The 22,981-nt window shown below is 41.2% G+C and overlaps 3 protein-coding genes across 4 annotated transcripts in view; 1 reads left to right on the forward strand and 2 right to left on the reverse strand.

Annotated features, from left to right (window-relative positions):
- Window positions 1–1,424: 1,424 nt before the first annotated feature.
- On the reverse strand, window positions 1,425–11,485 carry odad1 (outer dynein arm docking complex subunit 1). 2 transcript variants are annotated; one of them, XM_061832870.1, is made up of 15 exons: window positions 11,179–11,333; window positions 10,988–11,068; window positions 10,637–10,733; window positions 10,362–10,551; window positions 9,854–9,979; window positions 9,662–9,775; window positions 9,483–9,550; window positions 8,611–8,783; window positions 8,374–8,508; window positions 7,431–7,513; window positions 7,176–7,344; window positions 6,907–7,043; window positions 5,193–5,296; window positions 5,002–5,092; window positions 1,425–4,525 (listed from the first exon to the last, which is right to left on the reverse strand). In XM_061832870.1, exons 2-15 carry the CDS (start codon window positions 11,052–11,054, stop codon window positions 4,430–4,432), a joined length of 1,650 nt encoding a protein of 549 aa, XP_061688854.1. In that variant the 5' UTR covers window positions 11,055–11,068; window positions 11,179–11,333; the 3' UTR covers window positions 1,425–4,429. The 2 variants fall into 2 exon arrangements, with proteins under 2 accessions (XP_061688854.1, XP_061688853.1); XM_061832869.1 differs by lacking the exon at window positions 11,179–11,333 and adding an exon at window positions 11,343–11,485 and having other exon boundaries at window positions 1,426–4,525.
- Window positions 11,486–12,027: 542 nt separating this feature from the next.
- Window positions 12,028–18,486, reverse strand: LOC133507345 (taste receptor type 1 member 3). The gene is made up of 8 exons (XM_061832286.1): window positions 18,284–18,486; window positions 17,822–18,122; window positions 16,516–16,872; window positions 15,000–15,404; window positions 14,702–14,905; window positions 13,910–14,030; window positions 12,896–13,266; window positions 12,028–12,597 (listed from the first exon to the last, which is right to left on the reverse strand). Exons 1-8 carry the CDS (start codon window positions 18,484–18,486, stop codon window positions 12,028–12,030), a joined length of 2,532 nt encoding a protein of 843 aa, XP_061688270.1.
- errfi1a (ERBB receptor feedback inhibitor 1a) overlaps window positions 13,069–22,981 on the forward strand; it is a 63,501-nt gene continuing 53,588 nt past the window's right edge. The window contains exon 1 of the mRNA XM_061832872.1: window positions 13,069–13,193. The gene's annotated coding sequence lies outside the window, so the exon portion shown is untranslated. The remainder of the gene's footprint in view (window positions 13,194–22,981) is intronic.

Here is a 22,981-nt window from a genome sequence, read left to right on the forward strand (position 1 = left end):
TATGACTCAAGGTTTTTGGATATTACTTTTTATAAGATTATTTTCTAAATTGTGTAAAAAGACTGGATGAAAAAAAAAACTAACAAGGGGCCTAACAATTGCAGAGTCACTGCTGCAAGAGTTTCCAGTATTTACCTCATGCAATACTGCAATGAGAGCAACTATGCCTGGACTGTGCTGTACAAAAAAAAAAAAAAAATCAAGTAAAGACGAGAAGCAGCTGGAAAGGAGAACTTTAGCGTTTGCTGGTTGCATGAGGCGCACTGACCTTAGCTCCATTGTGCAGCGCCAACAAAGAGCCATCTGCACAGCAACGAAAACGGTGACAACAAGGGAGTCACAAACAGAGGAGCTATAGGTGGGGGGAGGGCGCTTTGGAGACTTTGGAAGTGAAGCGCCACAACAACAACAACAAAATGAATGAATAAATACGAACTAAAAGGGATCAGAAAAACAAGGACAAGCCTTCCTGTCCTATGTCAGCAAAGTAGCAGATAAGAGACCCGCAGGCCTAATCACGCATGTGCACATTTCCTGTCTACAGCCTTATACAAAGAAGTCAAAATGACGCCAACTATTGCTCTAGAAGGGCAAGTTTTTAGTTGAAACTCCTGTTACGCACGCAAGTCCGTATAGACTACTATCCCGTTGCATTGTGGAGAATACAAAGACAAAATGGTGCCAGGGATGTCTGCAAAGATCTCAAAATGTTTCACAGGTTGAAACACGACAATCGGTATTGCTTAGCAACAGCGGTAAGAAGCAAAAAATACATTAGGCGAAACCTGCCGTGCTGCCATCCAGCGGTCAAGCGTCGCTAAGTGCAGAAGAACGATTTATAGGAAAAAGAGAGACGGGAAATACGATATTTGCATCGATAAAGATTGACATGATTGGGGAGGGTGAGAGCCGTTTGAAAATGGTTCCGCCGATATGACTGGCTTGGAAATGCGATCATGGTGGGTAGTTGCATAGCAACATCACTGAGATGTGGGTGAGAGGGAAGGAGGGAGGGTGGGAGCGCTGTTGGCGGCGGCGGTGGCAGTAGCACTTGGGTGGGGAGAAAGGGGGGGGGTGCGGCTGGGGGATACATAAGTCAAGGCGAGGGAAGGGCTCTGGGAGCAGGCTGGGGAAACTACCAGGAAACATTCCCAAATCAACAAACAGGAGGATGGCAGCGAAGGAGACCAATTGGGAAGACTTTTTCTCTCCGGTCTAGATTGTGAGGCAATAGTGTATTTTCCCTCCCGAAGAACAAGACACTGAAGGATGACACACAGAGGTCAAGGAAGGGCGCTCAGAGTCGGTTCAAAACTACACACAAGGTGACTTCAATGACAAGCGGTTCCGCAGAAGAAATGAGGAATCCAGACAATCAAGCTCATCTAGGTGTGCAAATAGAAAGTTGCCGAGCAAAAGGAGAGGATACAGTGTTACTGTAGAGAGCAGTCCTAGGGAGGGTGGAGATTTCACTGCTCCCGCTATAGGTAGAGGCCGCGGGAGGAGGTGGGCCCAGGCGGGCATTGAGGGCTCTTTGTCAGTCGCAGGAAATGAGGCTTGTGTTACGATTAAAAGGGAGGGTTTCTATGGAGATGCAGGGCCGTGTGCAGAGAAGAGGAGGAGGCGGAGGAGGGCTTGGCGGCGAGAGTAGAATTACAAAAACGGCAGCCTCTCCTCCATCACGTTTCCCTGATCGCTGTTAACGCGGCGGACCCTTTTATCTGCCATATTCTGTTTTGGCAGAGACTGCAAGTGGGTTTAACTTAAATAAAACACTCGAGCCGTCGCTCGACCAGTCACTCATGTTAGGACTAACAATTCCACATCCCCCCTAAAATCCTTTAGGGCAACACGAGTTCCAGACGATTACACCAGATTGACCCATTTGTGCGCCCTCTCTCGTTGAAACAAGTATTTGATGACAGCATTCCAATGATTGTGCCTTTGTACACCACCACACTGGATTCATACTAGATTTATGTGTAGACTCCCAGCTTTTGTTCAACCCTGAAGAGATAAAGGGTGCGATTTGTGGCATTCAGTTGTGTGTTCTAAAACCATTTTAGCTGTGTTGACTTTGTCAGTATTCATTTTTCTATTCAGCATCCCAATACAGTGTTGCCTTGAAATACGAGTGATCCGACGTACAAGATTTTCAAGATAGGAGCCCTCATTTGGCTGATTTCTTTCTTTGACTTGTGAACAAAAATTTGTCATGCAAGCACTGTGTAGTGGCAGTCAACTCAAGTCACTTCAGAAGAAGCAGCTGTTGGAAGATAAAGATTTTTTTTTTTAAAAAAAGGCTTCACATTCTTTATTTACACTCAGTTGAAGTTTACTAATTTTACTAAGCATAAAAAGTAAGAATTCCAATTTGTGAATTTAATGCAACCATACAGAGTAGCTTTGCTTTAACCTTTTACCTTAATAACAAACATTACGGAACCCCAAAGTGAGGGGAACCAATAGTGTTGTCGTCAGGCTGTTATAATCCTTTATGCAATGATTTTTCTTTTTAACACAAAAGGTGTAACAGCACAGGTAGACAGACTAGAGTACTCATGAGCATATGAAAAATGACGATTATTTCAGCATAGTGAGTCAGTTGTGAAAGTCTCGGTTTTTCCATAACTGTATCACATGGTCCCAGTTGTCTGAGGTGCACACAGCAGGGTTAGATTAGGACGTCTCCTGAAATCTGTTATTGTTGTTGGACAATAGTGTGCATGTGAAAACAACGTGTACGCTTGTTTCTGTTGTCTTTCACATCCAACTCCTCAAGTCTCTTTCCCTAGAAGTCCACACAGTTACAAACATTTTTCAATTCAAGCGAGCACATGTTCATTGTTTTTCTTCAACCCTTTTCAAATTGTCGTTGCCCAAACACTTCAGGACTCTCCATGACCTTTAGATCCCAAATATAGTTACAGGCTTTGTGGATTGTTTCACAGGCCCGGTGGTACAAATATAACACCCTAAAATGAGTCAGTCTCGAGTTTTTCAGGAAACTGTTGTTTACATAAGATGACAATTCAAATGTCTGGACAGTAAATGACTAACATAGAGATAATCTCATACCGAGATTGGACATATAAACAGTGTATTGAGTCAAAGGTATTCTACAATGCACAAAAACATTCACTATAGTTAGTGAACATTTTGTGCATAAGCATGTTTTTCAAACAAAGGTTTTTTAAACCGTGACACACACCCAGTGGACTTCAGGGGAGGTGCAGCAGCTTGAAGAAAATAAAGTCTATTTCCAAAACCTGTTAATCTTCACATACGTTAATGACAAACTAACATTTTATTCCTTTTTTTAAACTATTGTTTAGCTCTGTGACTTGGACCAACACCATAGTAGGCATAATAAGTGGTCACAGTGGAGAATCTCTGTTTATAACTATTAAATTGAGCACATTTTTATGTCTTTCATTTTTGATCATAGTGATAATAAGTATATAAAACCAAAGCTAAAAGAACTTCAATAGCATTGGTGGTGGTAAAATCCTCAGATCATGTTGAGAACACCCAAATCCAAATCTCAGCATGTCAATTAGAATGACAAAAGCTTTTTGCTGCCCCCAACCTTTGTGTTGGAGCCAGTGCACTTCCAACCAAAGCCAGATGGCCGTTCACGTGTTAAAAAGTGCAGCTGGTTACTGCAGATTCTCTATGGCTCTAAAGCTAATTAGATCTAAATAAACAAATTGCAACCGAGATCAGAATGGACCTTTACCAAAATCCAATCAAAGAAAAAATGAGATGAAAAATGATTCTTTATACACCCTACAAACAAAACGTCTGTGATGTTGTGGTGAAATCTCAGTTTAAACCTAAAATGCACTATAACCTCTATATGTTAACTTAATGTAACCCTCTTGGCCGCTTATCCTCACAAGGGTCGCGGGGAGTGCTGGAGCCTTTCCCGGCTGTCATCGGGCAGGAGGCGGGGTACACCCTGAACTGGTTGCCAGCCAATCACAGGGCACATGGAGACAAACAGCCGCACTCACAATCACACCTAGGGGCAATTTACAGTGTCCAATTAATGTTGCACGTTTTTAGGATGTGGGAGGAAACCGAAGTGCCTGGAGAAAACCAACGCAGGCACGGGGAGAACATGCAAACTCCACACGGGTGGGTCCGGGATTGAACCTGAGTCCTCAGAATTGTGAGGCCAACGCTTTCCAGCTGATGCACCGTGCCGCCATGGAGAACAACAAGTTGTGCAAAAAGTACTGCAATATTAAACACTTGGACGTGCATTCAAAAGTTGAGAGAAGGTCAAACTAGGTTCTGCTAGAGAGGCTATAATGCATTTCACCTTCATCCTAAAATTACACCTGTAATCCCTAACTTTTTCTGTATAGTGTTTTTTAAATTTTAAAAAGACATCCTTATGAGTCCTTGCGTACGGTTGTACCACTCATACAGGTATCTGCGCCATTGCTGGTTCCTCTAGAACACGTGGACTTGTTTTGTTTTTCCTGCTCACTTTAAGCTTTTTTTCTCTTTGCACCATCTGTAAAGAAAACAAAGACAATCACACACACATACATGCATATATATATATATATATATATATATCCATCTATCCACCCTTTTGGCTGCTTATCCTCACTGGGGTCGCGGGAGTGCTGGAGCCAATCCCAGCTGTCATCGGGCAGCAGGCAGGCTACACCCTGAACCGGTTGCCAGCTGATTGCAGGGAACATGAAGACAGACAACATTCGCACTCACAATCACACCTCGGGGCAATTTAGAGTGTCCAATTAATGTTGCATGTTTTTGGGATGTGGGAGGAAACCGGAGTGCCCGGAGAAAACCCACGCAGGCACGAGGAGAACATGCCAACTCCACACAGGGAGGGCTGGGATTGAACCCGGGTCCTCAGAACTGTGAGGCCAACGCTTTCCAGCTGCTCCACTATGCCGCCGCATATATATATATATATAATATATATATATATATATATATAAAAATCTGAATCTGACTCACCCCTTCCATTATTTTTCTGCGGAGTTCTCCCTCTGAGAGTGGGCGCTCTTCCTCATTCACAACAAGCAAGTCATCCACGTCATAGTTGGCACTACGGAGGTCACAGAACACACCCGTCAGCACAAAGCCTCTAACTGTAACTGTATGTGCAGAAAATCACAAATGATCTTGTTTGAACGAAAACCCTGAACCTCTGGACTGAAGGCTGGAAGATAATATTTTCCGGGAGCATCTCTGTGTTCTCGCCAAAAATGAATTTGGGCAGATCGGTTGGATTGTAGTCCTTGCCACTTTGCTGCAGTTGGAAATAAAAGTATAGTTATGCATAGAAAGTGTACACAGTTGTATTTTTAAATGAAAACGGTTGAGGCATAAAAACATACTCGGACCTAGATGGATTATAACAATTAATTTATAAAAAAATATAATGTATATTTTTTAATGGATATATATCGTCTTCTTTTCCTTTCGACTCGTCCCGTTGGGGGTCGCCAGAGCGTGTCAACTTTCTCCATCTAGGCCCATCTCGTGCATCTTCCTCTCTAACACCCACTGTTCTCATGTCTTCCCTCACAACATCCATCAACCTTTTCTTTCACACTGCATGTAAGCTAACAAAAGTCATGTCATGTCATTATTCAAGCCACCTATCCTCACAAGGGTTGCAGGAAAGCTGGAGCCTATCCCAGCTAGCTTCGGGCGAAAGGCGGACTACACCCTGAATTGGTCGCCAGTCAGTCGCAGGGTAGATATCGACACCATCACTGAGCGAGAATGGATCCCACACTGCCCGCACCAAAGGCGGACTTGTGTACCACTACACTATCTTTGGGTAACAAATGTATTGGACAAAACTCTTTGAAACAATATTTTAAATGTGTCAGTTCTATCCTAATTCCGGTGTTCAACAACATACAGAAATCAAATATGACAAGTTAAACTTCGAAAATAATACAGCCGGATTAGACATAAAAATCCCTCAAACACTCCTGGCGATCTGTCACTCTTATTCTGAAACAACAGGAAGTTGCACACCCTCTTCTTGTTCATTAGTTCTTTTTAACACAACCTTTCCATCCATCCATCCATCCATCCATCCACCCATCCGTCCATCCGTCCTCATGAGTGTCGCGGGAAGTGCTGGAGCCTATCCCAGCTGTCAACGGGCAGGAGGTGGGGTACACCCTGAACTGGTTGCCAGGCAAACGCAGGGCACATTGAGACAAACAGCTTCACTCACAAACACACCTAGGGGCAATTTAGAGTGTTCAATTAATGTTGCAAGTTTTTGGAATGAGGGAGGAAACCGGAGTGCCTGGAGGAAACCCACGCAGGCACGGGGAGAACATGCAAACTCCACAGAGGCGGGTCCGGGATTAATCTCGGGACCTCAGAACTGTGAAGCCAACACTTTACCGGCCAAGAAACCGTAGCGCCCTAACGCGGGCTTTATCATGTTCAATTAACGTATTTAAAATCCAGAGGGGTTGGGTCAGGAAGTTCATCCGGCGTAAAACTGTGCCAGACAAAATATGCGTTCATCGAAAATGACACGCTGTGGCGACCCCTAATGGGACAAACCGAAAGCAAAAAAAGAATACATTTTTAGCTGTTTAAATGATTTGTCTGAACTATTTTTTTTTTTTGTACATCATTGCTATTATCTTTTTCCTGTTCACTTTGTAGTTTGCTGCTGTCATTTGTTGCTAGGCAGAGTTCCTAGGCCTTGTAATGCCCTAAGGACCAATTAAAAAAAACATTACTTTTAGTAGGCACAGCGACTAAGCTGTTTGAATGACAACATATGGTTTCTTTACACGCATTCATTTCACAATCGAATCACGGCTCTGTAATAAATATATAAAATATAAATATAAAATACACACACGAAAGGAGTTACAGTACCTTGTTCTCAAGGAATGCTTGTATGCTGAGGAGCTGGTTGGTCTTCTGCTCCACCACACCCAAGTAGGGCATAATGTTGCTGTCACTGATGGAGTCCTCCACGTCACACTCCACTTTCGAGACAATGCTGCTCACTCCTGTGACAGTAAAACAAGTATTCTACCTACTTTGTAATGTAAACTGTACACAGACTCACTGGCCGCATGATTACACATACAAGTTAATCTATAAACCATTGCTTTATTTGCGTGTCGAAAAGCACGGCAGACCTATTTTAACCTCCTGCAGGACTTTGCTTATGACGGCGGCGCGGTTTTCAAAATCCTCAGTTTGCAATTCGACGTCCTTCTGCCGCGCACTGACGTCTCTCAGCGAGGCGCGATGGTGCTCCTCTTGTCGCAAACCTCTCACTTTAAAGTGCTCCATCTCTTTCTGGATCTGGATTATACACACATTGGATAGCTTGGAGTAACACACACGCTGTCATGTGGTGGCGTGGTGATGCTTTGAGAGAACAAACTCGCCTGACTGATTTGATTCCGCAGCGCCTCAGCTTCGTTGTTTTGCTCATTCACAAAATTGAAGAGTGCAAAGTTACGATCCTCAGCTGCACAGAAAAAGAGCAAAAGATCCAATGAAATATGCATTGGACACTTCATGAAGTACGTTTATTAGGTTCTATCGTAGAAGCCACAAACAATATTGAGATTTTAAAAGCAATCAAAATATTAAAAACAGCTCTCAGGATGATGCTGTACAGTTTTACACTATTGCTAATACAAAAATACATAAAAAAAAATTAAAGCCTAGGAAACTATTGCATAACCCACACAAAATGTTAAGAACGTAAGTAATGTTTAAGATTTTCAATATCAAATAAAACTGATTCAAAATTTGAAAATAAATTGAGTTATCGTATTAACTCTGGATGCTGGTAAGTAAATGTTATCATTTATTAACAAAATATCTTTAGAAAATGACAAATGATTAAACTCATGTGGACTTAAATGTAATGTAAATAAATGTAAATATTTTAAATATTCCTTCTAAAATTACCACATAAAAACTAATCCAAAAATTCCCGGTTTAGAAAATGATTAGAATACATCCCAAAACTTTCAGAAAGTTGTTTTCAAAATATTTAATAAAGTAAAATGCCAACTTCAAAGTCATAATTTAAACAATACAGTAAATAAAACGCTAACATCACTACCTCCCACCCCCCTACCCTTAATATTTAGGGGGTTTCCTGATATTTAGACAATATTTTCAAAATTGATTTAAAAAAATATATATTTTTCCCGTTATCTGTTGATTGGGTGGTGGAACCCACATGGTTCCACTGCCTACATTCAGTCAGACATATGGCATCCATTTTGACTCATTCAAGTGTATCCTTTACAAATCTACCCAGATTTCACATTGCTCTTAAAGCTACAGTGCAGTTGGAGCTCACATCGGCTGTACCTTGGATGAACCTGCTGACCAGCAACTCTGGGTCTTCCTCTCCCGTGACAGACTGAATCCTCTGGAAAAATGCCTCCAGGTCATCCGTCGATTCCTCACTCGAGTCTTTCTTCTCAAGATCCCTCAAATTTGATACTGGTTGGAACAAAAAAAAAACAAAGTTACTGTAAAAGATAATACACGATGAGGGAGAGTGACAGACTTTCTTTCCGATCCCAAATCCAGTATGTCTCTCACCAGGCTCAGTCCCTTCCTGGCCTGTCTTCTCGCTGTATTTGGTGGCGATGAAGTCTTTGAGGTTGCACTCGTGTGAAATGACCCGCTCCAGCTCCCTCATCTCTGTGTTGTATTGGGCAAGGTCCTTCTCTGCTTTCTCTCGCATCATCGCCAATTTGGACTGAGCCTCCACCCTAAATGCACGAAATATGACATCTATCACGCCACAGACTTTTCTTGTGGATTATCAGAAATAAGGGTACAGTTAGCATCCGTGTGTGTGCAAAATGTTGTGCTCCAGGACCACATTTGATTCTCAAAATTAACAGTTGGGGAATGTCATTCATAAATGAGGTAAAATATTTACATTTTAACAACAAAATTATCATTTATTATTATTATTTTTAAATTACATTATTTATAATTAGTTTTGTTTTATTTTATTAACAATTTTCAGTATTTATTAAAATAAGTACAAATATTTAAAACATGAAATGCAATGAAACAATCAACAAATATGACTAGCAAAAGCTTATTCAATTTTTTTTCTTTTTTTAAATCTTGCCAATGGAGTAATTTTTTTTGCTTAAAGTACTGTATGTTTTTAAAAAATATAATTCAATTGTATTGACAGGGTCAGTAAATGTACGTTTTAGGACAGAAATCTCTGCCTCTGTTTTTTCTTTTTTTTTTTTTTTTTACATTGTTTTAATATTGTACTGTACTTGAATAATGGTTTGACAACCACTGTAATACTGCATAGACCTCTGCCAAGGCTGACCAAAACTGAAAAAACAAACTAAACCAAATGAACAAAAAAATACAACCCTCACATTAAAGTACTTCTGCTTTTCCCCATCCACAAGGTGTGTACTGCAGCTCAAAGCTCGTACCTTGCATCGTGGGCGGCGGTCGACAGACTGATCGCTTCACCAACCTTCTTCCTGATATCTTGGAGCTCCTACAGCAAGCAACCAATCCCAGCGAAGTGCCAGGGATAATGTGTTGTGATTACTTAGCATTTGTGTTGCGAGGATGCTGCGGCGCCTGGGAAGTGTGTTGAGACGCTCACCTGGACCAGCCTGTTGTGTAGCCGCTGGAAACGAATGCGCTCACCATGAAGAGTCTGCAGCTCCTCTCGGAGATGGCAGTTTTTGATCAGCTGCTCATTGAATCGGGTTAAGGCCTGAGGAGACACATCTGGATCAGTACTGTTATGCTCCTATGGGAAGCCACACAGCGAAAGATGAGCTTTAACACTCACCCTTTCCAGTTTGTTTTCCAGTGCATGTACGGCCTCCTGATTCCGCCTGTACGCCGACTTTTGGGTGTCACTGGTCCTGGCGTTCCCTTTCCTCAGCTCTTTTAGCTTCAGCTCCACGTTTGAGATCTGCCCATACGACACACAAAATCTTTAATGCTTGCAGCATTACTTGAAGGACACTGCATTACGCATTCCCCCCCACCACAATTTAAAAAAATGTTCCCAAGCCCGGTGGCACGGTGGCGCAGCTGGTAAAGCGTTGGCCTCACAGTTCTGAGGTCTTGGGTTTGATCCTGAACCGGCCTGTGTATAATTTTCATGTTCTCCCTGTGCCTACGTGGGTTTCCTACGGGCACTCTGGTTTCCTCCAACATCACAAACGCATGCAACATTAATTGGACACTCTAAATTAGGGTTAGGTGTGATTGTGAGTGCTGCTGTTTGTCTCGATATGCACTGTGATTGGCTGGCAACCAGTTCAGGGTGGACTCCAGACGACTTTGCTTACCTCTTCCTGCAGCTCTTTCTGATGCTGCATCTCCTTCTCAAACTCCTCCTCCAGGCGCTGTCTCTTTTCCAGCATCGCTTGAAAACTCTCTGCATCCTTTTTGTCTTTCTTTTGACGGGACAAGCTTTTACAAACACTGAGCTTATGCCGCAGCTCCTCCTGTTCGGCGCTCAGTTTCTCGATCTCCTGCCTTGCAATAAAAATGCAATCATATAGATTTTAGAAAACACAAACAAACAGACAAACAAAAACCCCGAAAGAACTTTTCTCCTCACTGTTGCTTGCGCATTTGCTGCTGGGTTTGAATGCTGTAGGCCTGCCGGTCTGCATCCATGATCCGATAATGTCTCAGCAGCTTGGCTTTCTCCAATTCTGTTGAAAAATGATACATTAGCCTCTGCACACATATTCAAAGAGTATCATGTCTTGATAAACACACATTTACTCTAACTAGTCCTTTTTTTTTTTTTTTTTTAGGTACAGCTGCAATAACTATTGCATAAGAATTGTGTCAAAATGCATTTTTTTTCTTTACAAATTAATGACATTTTATTAGCTCGTGTATTGGATCTCATTGTGCATGTATACCCAATGTTGTGACCGGAGTATATTTAGCTCATAATTACCTGTACCATCGACATCTACATCACTACTGTCTGAATGGGCACTTTTGGTTGCTCTTCGTCTGGACATGTTTATACTGCACTCTACAGGATATAAAAAGACGTGAACACATTTCGTTATTTTATTTAAAAAAAAAACAAAACAATGCCATCGTCGTCTTCCTATAAATATCTGAATTCAGCCGGATATTTACCTCGTGGTACAGTAAACAATATCCATGACGTCAATATTACCCAGGTGAAAACAATATGGCGACAGATCAAATGCTAATTACTGTGCACTATTACAATACTCTATAATAGGTCTCACGAACTCTAAGCATGTGCGTTTGAGAATTTAATGTCAAATTGATGTTACCTGCGTCAAAAACGTGAATAACCGGAGCCGTCTCTCGGTAGAATTTCTCTGAGGTTGAGCGGCAATTTGAGTTGTTAGCAACCGTGACTAAGTCGTTTGGAAAACTTCATTTCCCAGCACGCACCGCTCGAGCAGCAACGACCGGTGTGGTAGGTAGACGCCTTAAACGCTATTAAATTCTATTTTAAGGTGTTTGTTAAAGTAGTTTTCACGTATTTGCACACTTGGCATGTATTTTATTCATATTTGAAAGTGATATACGAAGATAATAACATTCACAATCACACCAAACATCCTATTCTTGCTGATTCCACCAATCATAGTCACTCTGTCTTCATATTCGTGGCGTGGACTTAATAATTGCAAATGGGTCACCGATTATTCAGTATACACTTCGTTGTAATATTAAATGTTTGGAAAATATCCAGAAATTTTGAAGTGAAAATGTTTTGGCACACTTTTAAATAAAGTTCACGCACAAAACGAACACAATATTTTATAAAGAATGTGACTGCCTGATACATTTCACATATGAGCAAAAACGGGTATTTTGACAAAAGCAGATACAACAGATTCAAGGAACATTAACATTAACATTAGTAATAGTTACATCATTTACCTGATATAATTTACAGCATACAAAAACATTTTATTCCACACGCGGAATACATTGTTGTTATTGGGCTTACTGCTGTGGATCCTGATTAGTCACCAATGTGCCCTCCAAAAAGGTGCAAAAGTACTCCAATGTGTTGAGCTCAGGTTTCCTCAACAGTAGGTAACATTTGGGGAAATAGTAGGCTGCCGTGAGGCCGAAATTGCTGACCATATTGAAAGAAATCAGAATAATATACCTGTTTCTTTCATTCAGACCCATATAGATGGGAACGAAGATAACCCAAATTAGGCAGTAGATTAATGTGGAAAAGGTGATGTCCCTGGCAAGGTAGTACTGATGTGGAGGTTTCGTTGCCATGAAGGTGCACATGAATGACATAAGGGCCATCAAAACGTTGAAGCCTTGCATCAGGCCAAGTCCGCCCATCGGTATCACCGGACATGACAAGAATGCTCTCAGGAAGTTTATTTCCATGTCGGCCACGTGCTCCGACAACGATGGCCCATCTTGGATAAACCAGCCGCAAAAACCCGCCTGCATGGTGCAGCAGATGATCAAAAAAACCCAGCAAGCAGGACCTCGAAGTGTCTGGAGATGAGCGGCAGCCTTGTCGGGGAACTCTGTTATTAGGACTATCTGTGTAGGAGAACAAGACACCATTTATAATTGTTCATTTATTGGAACATCAAAAGTTGAACATCCCAAAAGTGGCCCAATTTGAAGCTCCAAAAAAATAGTTTTTGAAAATATGCCTCAAAAGTTCATCTTCACACATGATGTCGACCTAAATGTAGGAATTTTAACTCTGATAGTGCATCTTATGCTTTTTTTGGTCATCTCACCACTGAATGAACTGATGGCAACAAAGAATAATGTAACAATATCAAAGTTTCATTTCCTCTGGCCACTGTACTAACCCAATGCCATTGCTCACCTGCAGGGAGATGGATGTGATAACGGAGAGTGGAATGGTTTGTAAAATGGAGATGAGGGGCAGCTGAAGGTGACACACCCCATCCCCCGGCTGCCCCAGGAAGAGTGCCAGACTGATGCAGGCTCCCATCAGGCTGAAAAGCACCACAAAGGTCAAGGGTCCACCGGAGGCCACCACCACGGGGGTCCGCCAGTGCTGGAAGAGCACGACGGCCACACAGACCTGACACAGCAACACCAGTGACCCGCCCAGCGCCAGATGAAGTGCTGCTGTCGTGTCCCACGACAAGATTTCAAAGGTGGGTCCAGTGCAGTTGGTACTTCGAGTCTGCGACCATTGGCCTCTAGGGCATGGGGTACACTGGATGTCCTCTAGTTTTAACATATTCACATGAGCAAGGATAATGCTTTTTTTAAAAAAATTTCCTCAAATGTAGACTGAATGTTTATTGGGTGGATTTATTCTTTGCAAGTAGTGAGACAAAGCAACTGACCTCTACTCCTAAATTATTTTTAGAGGGTGCCATATATAGCGTTAGGTTGAAATATCGGCTAAAACCGTATATACAAGCCATCCGCATACTTGCAAATATTCAATTCATTGGACATGCTAACCCTTTTTTAAAGACCTCTCCGCATGTCCAAATTTCAAATTCTCTTTTTATCATAATAGTAGTTCTTACCTTCACATTACGTTTTTAGAGGAAATTATTCCCTACTTTTTTGTAAGTAGGGAAGTGTCAGGATTATAATAGTATATTTATAGTTGCAATTCACATTTGTTATATTTTTTTTAAAAATGTAAAAAAGACCTTCCCTTCAGTGAGCCTTTGATGTTGCAATATGTAAGAATATCAATTATTTGTATTTTTGTTGTATTCATTTAAATAGAAACTTTACATTTCTGATCTAAATTACATGTAAAAATGTGTGTCATAATATGTAACCTAGTTTAAAAGTGGAGTTGTATTTCAGTTTATTAAAGAAGTATTTAATAAAGAGGCAGAAATTGTACCTTTATTGGCCTGATAAGTGCCCGGCAGACAGTCAATGCAATCAAAACAGCACGAATGAAAGCCTTTGACTCTGCGCACCTGTCCGATCCCACATGCTGCAGAACAAGTGGATTCGGGGATCTGCAAAAATGATGGCATTGCATTTGTTTACTTACAACTCTGTAAGTAGTTGTATTTTGATCTTAAAGGGGAGATTTTATGTAAAACTGATTTATTTTTTTCATTAGGCCGTGTACAAATAGTTGGGTCTCTGGAGTATAAAAATATACAACCAAATAACTCTTTAGTTCTCTCCCTGGCTCCAAAAATGTGTCTGTAAGGGAGCCATTCATAATTGTGCCGGATTGTGAGCTAACAATGCTGATAATTTACATAATAGTGCCACCACACCAAGTTTGTCCACCTCATGACCTTGGAGCTCCGCTGGGTGAAGATCTGGCATTTTCAACCAACAGCTGGATGAAAATGTTTTTGGCAAAGTTTTCTCTCGTAGGCCGGGTGTTTGCGATGTGTCTGGTGCATGTGGTGCATAGATAAATCAGCACATTAGTTAATATTGTAATTTGGTGGCTTTGTGTTGAATCCTCCGGGCTGTTTGAGAACAAGTTGTTGCTTGTTCTTGTTCTCCCCCAGTTGTCATGGTTACAAAAGCTGCACTACAATGGCTTTGCAGTACGGGGGTGAGGGAGAGTGAGCGCGAGTGACCTTTTATTATTCAAGTCATCTAGGAACTGTTTCTAATGAAAGAAATTGCACAATATGTCCCCTTCGAATGTTTGTTTTTAAATTACCTCTGAGTTTTCAGTGTGCCATTTGAAAAGAGACTTGTTGATGGACAGCTCTTCGTCAACGCTTCCAACAACCAGAAAACTCAGATGTGAGTCGTTCCAAACCCACTGGATCACGCCGTAACCTATGTTGGGGTTTCCGCTACTGTCGAACACTAAATGTTTGCCGTTAATGTCAAAAGATGTGTTTCGTAGCACCCGCAACAACTGCAAAACAAAACAAAACAAAACAAAACAAACACACATTCAAAGACATGAATAGTGACCAAACCAGATTGGCCACTAGTCAAAGTAGGTTCACCTTCCAAGGAAGAATTTTGGTCTCGGCATCCCACTTGCAGGTGGTCAGGCTGCATCCCAACATTTTGTGCAATGACTGTGCAACACTGTAGATGGCGGCATAGACACTATAAGACGCTCTCTGCACTGCAGCTTCCATGACTAAGCTCATGTTTGCAGGTGACAAGTCCCAACATTGTGGACACGGATCGTTGAGCTTTGGCGCAATATGTGACGCCTGCTTTTCTTCGCTCAGTTTGGTAAAGAGCGCCTCCGTGTAGGCTGGTAGCAGATCCAGGGTCTCTGTTTTGTAGGTGAATCCGATGACCGTCCCGATGGTTTGGATATCGGGGATGGATGTCAGGCGATTGTGAATGACCCAACTTGCACTGGCGATCCACACGCCTTTTATTTTCCTCTTTATAACCTGCGAATGATGCCTACAAAATGTAACCCTTTCATGCATCAATTACAATTTGTGCCAAAGTTAAAAACAACATTACAATATGCTTTCATTGAAATTAATTACATTGTCCATTCATAATTAAATGTAGAAAAACAGTACTTTTACTGGATCATTTTGCTAAGTCTATGCATTTTCAGTTATATTTAACCCTATCCAATGGTATTTTTATGTATATCATATTATATATGTTATATTTATATATATATTTAGATTTATATACGTGTGCTTATATTTATATTTATGTATATGTACTTTGAAAAGACATTTTGAAGTGACCGTAAATAAGTCATTAAATGAATACAAGTGCCGTTAATTAAACACATTAAATAAAAAATGTTGAGTAATAAAATAAATATTTTTAAACAGAAATATCATTCAAAAGTGAAATCAGTCACATTATAAAAATGGGATATGAAATAAATGTACTTACTTGGTTTTTAAGTAGATAATATATATAATCATGAAATGATATATTTCTTATTGAAAGGGATAGCTTACACCCCCCCCCCCCCCTTTGCGTTTGATTTTTCAGTCTACGTAAGTTACGGGGAGGAGGTGGAGATTGGTGAATATTCACATCTCGCTAGCAGTTTTAAAACTACAAACATCTGTTTAATTAATAAATATTTTACATGTAATAATTTAATTGCCTTTGTCATAATTTATTTTTGCCACAGAGAACACTCCACGTATAATCACTGCTTTTTTTTTTTATCTAGGCCTTTCGATTTTTTGCAAGGAGTTGGTGACAGTCCACATGCATTTTAACTTTTAGGAATATCTTCTTTAAAAAAAAGATAAATACTTTGTCAAACTCTTGATCTCAAAGCTATATGTAAGTCACTGGTCAGCCCGTCTTGAAAAATCAAGATGTCGAAAGGCTAGAAGTGGAGTGCAGGAAAGAAATATTTGTCCAGTGGGTGGTAGGATAACACACTAGCATCCACTGGAGTGATTTATTCATATCTTTGCCATTAGGACTCATAAATAGAGAAGAAAACTGATTGACTGAAAAGGAATGAATAGTTTAGCATTACAGTTGTTATTTGCATGATTATAAGTGTTGACTTGCCTCTTTAAAGAAGACCACAGCTGGGTCTGGAAGAGAAAAGACCAACACCACTTTGACATTGGTGGCTTGGATGTTGTCGACAATAATCTTGACCGCTTCGACAGGGTCGGTGTAAATCGGAATCATGCCCTTGTAAGCCACGCACGTTGACATAGTCTCGGCTTTTTTGGTGAATTCCTGCGCGCCTTGCTGGCCGTACTCTTCATCGCTGCCCACCACCGCCACCCAGTTCCACGCGAACTCCTTCAACAGAAGCACCATGGCGTTCACCTGCCACTTGTCACTGGGCACTGTGCGGAAGAATGACGGGTAGACGCGCTTGTTGCTGAATTTGTTGCTTGTGGCGCCAAAGCTGATCTGAAGCGGGAATAGTCACATGATGGCACTTTCAGTAGAAATCAAATGTTCCAACGTAATCTGAAGTGGAAGTAAATATTAAATATTAAAACACAAAACAGGTTATTGGGCTGACTTTCGACTAAAGGACAAACATGTGTTGTACACATTGGTTGTCTAATGAAATCTAGCACAAGAGCTGTCTTTGCAAAGGTAATAACACCCAATTTTGACTGACAATGTTAGAGAGGTATTAAGATGTATGTTTTTTTTTTACTAGGACCCAAGCATGCGGTGGGATGGCGGTCTATAAATTACTCAATTTCTTTGTTTTTCTCGAGGGGCTTGGGTGGTTAAGGTTATAAAACTTAAACACACACCACCAAACAATTTTGGGGGGTTGAGAAAACCATTAGCACCTGAGCAAGCTGTTGTGATCACGTAGGCTCTGCAAAAATTGCTGAAGTATAACATGGATTGGACCTTAATAGTGGCAAAATCTAAGATTATAGATCCAGTCCGATCCGAAACTCATTTCTTTATTGACATCGGACTTATTTCCAATTAGAAAGATCCAATTAGAACACTGCTCCGGGCACTCCGGTTTCCTCCCACATCCCAAAAAACATGCGATATTAATTGGACACAAATTGCCCCTAGGTGTGATTGTGAGTGCGACTGTTTGTCTCTATGTGCCCTGCGACCAGTCCAGGGTGTACCCTGCCTCCTGCCCATTGACAGATGCGATAGGCTCCAGCACTCCTGCGACCCCCGTGACAATAAGTGGCTAAGAAAATGGATGGATCATACTTTGTACTCGACAGATAGGTGGCACTAAATTGTTGAAATTTTATTTTGTCCTTTCATGTGAAGCAGATTTTGGACCCGTGTTTATCAGTTTTTTGCACTGCATCATCCTGAAATCTGTTATTAATATAGGTCGAGGAGAAGGTCTAATGAAGAAGCAAACCTGCGGCATCAGAAAGAATCCCAGGACTTTCCCAATTACTGACACCATTTCGGAGTTGAAGGGCCCAATCACGGCCACCACTCTGGTCTCGTAGTCGGTGTAGTTGCACCCCACGGATAGCTCTCCGCTTTTTTTTGCTGTCAGGAAAGAGATAGTCGGCCTCACAATGACAGCGCTTTGTTTGCACGTGTCATGGATTTCATAGCCCAGCTTGACGCCGGGGAGCAGTGCCGGGTTCGCGTTAACATCATCCACAGCATATTTCATCACCAATGCAAGCCCGAGTCCGAGCTCATTCAAACTGGGGAGAAGGCGAACAAAAAGCTTTGTTATATCCTTATGAGGTCCTTCAAATATCCACCCTTAACAATAAAAAAAAGCCTGAAATATGCATGTGACTTTTTTTAGACACAGGAAGCTACACGTACAGTGTAAAGGCAGACATATCCGAGTACAGTATACCTTTCGCATCTGATGTCATTCGGCTTGGTCCTCTGGGTGAGGTTGCTGGTCAGTTGGTTGATGGTAAAGAGGCCACCGAGCATAATGTCCCCAGATAAATTGAAGAGATTGGTAGAAATGTTCTGAAACCATTCAGGTGATGTCATGCAGAAAGTCAGTCTCGAGGTCCAACACAGAACCAGCAGATTCAAACATGCAACCATATTTCTTATCACCAGCGTAGTAAGTTGCTGGAGAAATGAGCTCAGCGCTTGCAGGTTTACCATGAACGCGTTTGGCATGCAAACTCACCTGTAAGGTGAGTGTGGTATTGCCCCCCTCCCATCCTCATTTAGCAGGAAGTATTAGGTGAGGTGGAAAACGGTCGTCTCGCAACCTACTGGTAGTTGTTTCGACCCCTTGCTCCTAAGTAGCCCTGTTAATTCTTGTTTTTCTCTGTAAAGTGAAAATAAAAATGTCTTTATAAATTTGACACCAGAGAGAAGAGTGTTGTTAACAAGCCTGGTAAATTTGAATGAATAATGAATAAAAAAAAGGCTAGAAAAATAGAGAGCTTTTTTAGTTGTAGGATGGTGTGGGGGGTGTCTGCTCAATCCGCTGTAAACACGCACCACTCGACCTTCACCTGTCACGCAAATATGCGCCTGTGGCTCACGCAATGTCTGTAGTGTCAGCCACAGACATGTTTAATAAACAATGAACTTTCCTTGACATGTCTTAATTTTGTGGAACCCCACACCAACACAACACCAAACCCGGCGGTGATGTATTAGACAATCTCGCCGCAGGTCTGATGATCTAGTTCGTTAGTTTGTAAGTTTTGTAGTGCATGTGCTAGTGAATGTGATAAACTGTTAACTTTCCCTGAAGTGTCTTTCTGTTGTCTGGAGCCATGTGCAGCACACGGAGGATTGGCTGGCCGGTCTGAGCTCTAACCCGTGCTGAAAAGTCTCCTTGTGATGAATGCGCATGCGTTACTAACAGGGGAACTCTGGGTACGTAGCAGACATTTACTGAGAAATCTCCCGGTCTCATAGTTCCCCTTCTTCTACTTAAGGGAGCTAACATACGTTATAACCTAACCCTACCATAACCTTTAAACAAAAGTTGATAAAAAGATATACACATGTATGTACGTTTGCTTTCTTCGTCTTTCTGAGACGTCCATTGCTAACATGAAAACTCAGCGACATGTTGTCGAATGCCACATGTTGACACGGATGTTTCAGAATAGCCGTAAGTTTACAAAATATACGCGCATGCGCATTAATATACGCACATGCGCATTACTCACAAAGAGTCTTTGCAGCACCAGGAGTGCTCAAACCGTCACAGCAGTCTGTGAGCCCACTAGTGGCTGCTAGTTACTAGCCACTAGCAAACACTTGTTTCAAGCAGTTTATTGCCACTCCCAGCCAAAGCCTACTGTCAAACTACTGGGAGACGATCACAAAACTTTAATTTTTGAAAGTCAACTAGCTCAATGCTAATACAGAATGCAAAATACCATAGACTGGTTAACGAACAATATCAACATTGTAGTGCTGTCACGCTTTAATCCTCGGATTTAATCAACAGTGAGTCGGGTGACGTCGGAAACTGGCTGTTGCATTTGACCACGCTTATTTGTACAGGCAGTACTCAACTTTCCGCTGCATTTTCCTGACATTTGTTTGTGGTTTATTGTTCTATTGTCTTCTCTGGTCTGGCAGGAGATAAGCTTAAGGCCTCTATTTTGAAATTTAACTCATGATTGTACATCACAGCCACAATTAAAAAAACAAAAACAAAATAAAACATCATGCCCTCTAAGTTACATAATGCAAATGTTTTTAGAATTGCTTCTTCAGCTTTGTTTTTTTTTTCTCCCCTCATTGTCTTAGTTTGCATGACCATTTGCAAATATTGTTCCCCCATGTAAGCAAACCAACATTTCCTCCCAATAGATTTACATTAGATATACACAAGACATAGGATATTCCTTCAACAACCATGGGCTCACTGTGTTGTTGATTACCCCAAGCATTCCTTATAATGGTGGGGTGGATTTTGCTCAGTTAATTTCATTTTGTCAGTAATTGCTGCGTGTCCTCACATGCACACTTGTGACGTGCGATTGTAGCATTTTCAAACAGCCGTTATCGTTTTAAATCATGTTCCTTTTTGGCTGCTTTGAAGCTGTATCAGCTCCAGAAAGGGCTTGTTCAGAGATAAAAAAAAAAAAGGAGGTATTCTAAAATCTATCTCATTTTAGCATCTTGACGTAAATCCGGTGATGAAACTCTGTTTTTCTTTCTTTTTTTCCTACTGCTTTGTCGACCATGAATAAAACATGGCTCTAGCCTGTCCTTTTTTTGCAGAAACATGTTTAATCGTATAATCTACTTTTTTTGTGCAGTTAGCGTTTTTTTTTTTTTTTTTTTTTGCAAAGTGTTTTTGCACCGTGATTGTGCACACCTGGTGGTGGATTCCGATTACCATCTGTTTCTCTCGTATTATCTAATCTCTTTTGCAACATGTACCCGCAGTAAACTTAAATCGATTCCTCTTTCAGGTTGGGTTTCTTTCTTCTCCATTAAAAAAAAAATATGCTCAAAGTACACCATCAAATTGTTGTTTTTGAATTTCATAAAATATTAATAAACAATATGATGCTGTTAAACCATGGATTGCTCATGCACTGGATTGCGTAGACTTACATAACATTGAGCCCAGTGCATGTACATTTGATAAAAATAGATCAATTAAACGTATAATTTGTCTATGGAACTTGTCATCACGTTCATGACTGATCTAATCACTGCATACTGGGCCCATATAGACAACCAACCATTTACACTACCATTGATACCATTTTTGGGGTGTGAGAAGAAGAGAGAGTACCCAGAGGTAGCCACCAATAAATGAATACACTGAATGAAAACTACATGATAAAATGAATGAAAAATGAAACATGAACGATGCGTACTTTCTGATGGTTTACTGGTTCAATCTCACTGATGGTGTCACTAAAAGAATTACTGGTTGTCTACTTTTGTCCCTTTGATTCATGGTGACTAGTGTAGGGAATACCCCACCTCTTGCCCAAATATTTATTGTAATTATGACATTATCACAAGGTTAGTGATAGACTACAGTACTTTCCGAATTCCTGAACGTATCCTGTAATAAACTGAGGCCCCCATATGTATTTTACATGTAATAAAGAGCAAAAATTAAATTCATTGGAAGTTGAATTAAAAAAAAACTGAGAAACTGCTTTGAAAAATGGAACAACTCATAATTTATCCACCTTTCTATTTTCCTTGCCGCTTAGCTTAATGAGGGTCGCGGGGAGTTCTGGAACCTATCTCAGCTGTCAACGGGCAAGAGGCAGGGTACACCCTGAACTGGTTGCCAACATCAGAACTGTGAGGCCAATGCTTTATCAGCTGATCCACTGTGCTGCCCCAACTCATAATTTATATCATATAAATATGACCCTTTATAAAAGGTCTCTGACAACAAAGAGGCTCCCCACTCCAGCTTCAGACAGCTGCATCAATGACAGTTGTTGTATGTATTGTAGCCGCTAGGTGTCAGATGTGCATCTTGTAGCTGTTGTAGGTTTTCTGCAGCTTCATCTGTGTGTTCATGCAGGTACACACAGTGTGGCCATCTGATAAGAGGTAATCTCATTGAATCTGAAAAAAAAAAAAAACACGTTTTGCCCTGCTAGTCTGTGTTTTTGTATACACTTCCATGCGTTAACAACACATCTCAGACTCAGACTGCACTGTTATTTTGTAAAAAAAGGAACATGTATTCACTTCACTCAGCCCAAAACGGATCCCTGCAAAACAACCAGGAATACTAACTAATCTCTCTTTCTCTCTCTCTGACTTCCCTCTCCCCTCTTCCCTCTCATTAACCCCCCGCCCCTCCAACTCGCCTAGTGGCCGGATCAGACTTGCTGTCTAATCTCCATCGCTGGCTTGAGAAACACTGGCCCTGTTGTTGACATGCTGGCCTAATACCCTGACAGGCGCTGACAAATTATTAGCCAGTCCCTTTGTGCACAGTCAGGGCTGTCAGCTAACCCCTTCCGGCCGCAGAATGCTAATTTGCGCTCAGCTAGTTGCCGCAAATGCTCGGGAAAACAGAAGACAAGCACCTGTTGTATAACAGTGGGATCTCAGCAAAAATCTTCTTGAAAAATTTGCCTCAAAAAGCCAAACAAATCTTGGAGTTCAAGTCATCATTAAGTTTTCTGAGCCTCAGGCTCAGTGATGAACACCTCAAGTGTGTTTTGCTTTTTCTTTGGCCTTTTCGTGTCAGCATCCAATTCTTATGCTGCTGACGACCAGACAAACACCCACAAACCAGGACTGCCTATAAAACGCCACTTGTTGACGGTCACGCTCAGTATGAGAAGTTTTACATGTTTTTATCTTTATTTTACAGTGGTTAAATTCTCTTTTGAATGTTAACACTGTTACTTAAACATTGCAAGACGACCTGAACCTAGATTAAATGAATGATTCCCAGGAGATATTTACGGGAGTTGGGACTAATGGCAAATATCTGGGAATAATTGAGGTTCCCCTAAAATATTTAAAATTTATTCCTATTCAAGGGTTCTCAATTCCCTATATTGCCAGCCATTTTAGAGCATCATGGCTGCTCTTTTGAAACCCACAGAATATTGTTCTGTGACAA

This window comes from Syngnathoides biaculeatus, chromosome 10 (genome assembly GCF_019802595.1).
Source record: "Syngnathoides biaculeatus isolate LvHL_M chromosome 10, ASM1980259v1, whole genome shotgun sequence".
Classification (NCBI taxonomy): Eukaryota; Metazoa; Chordata; class Actinopteri; order Syngnathiformes; family Syngnathidae; genus Syngnathoides; species Syngnathoides biaculeatus.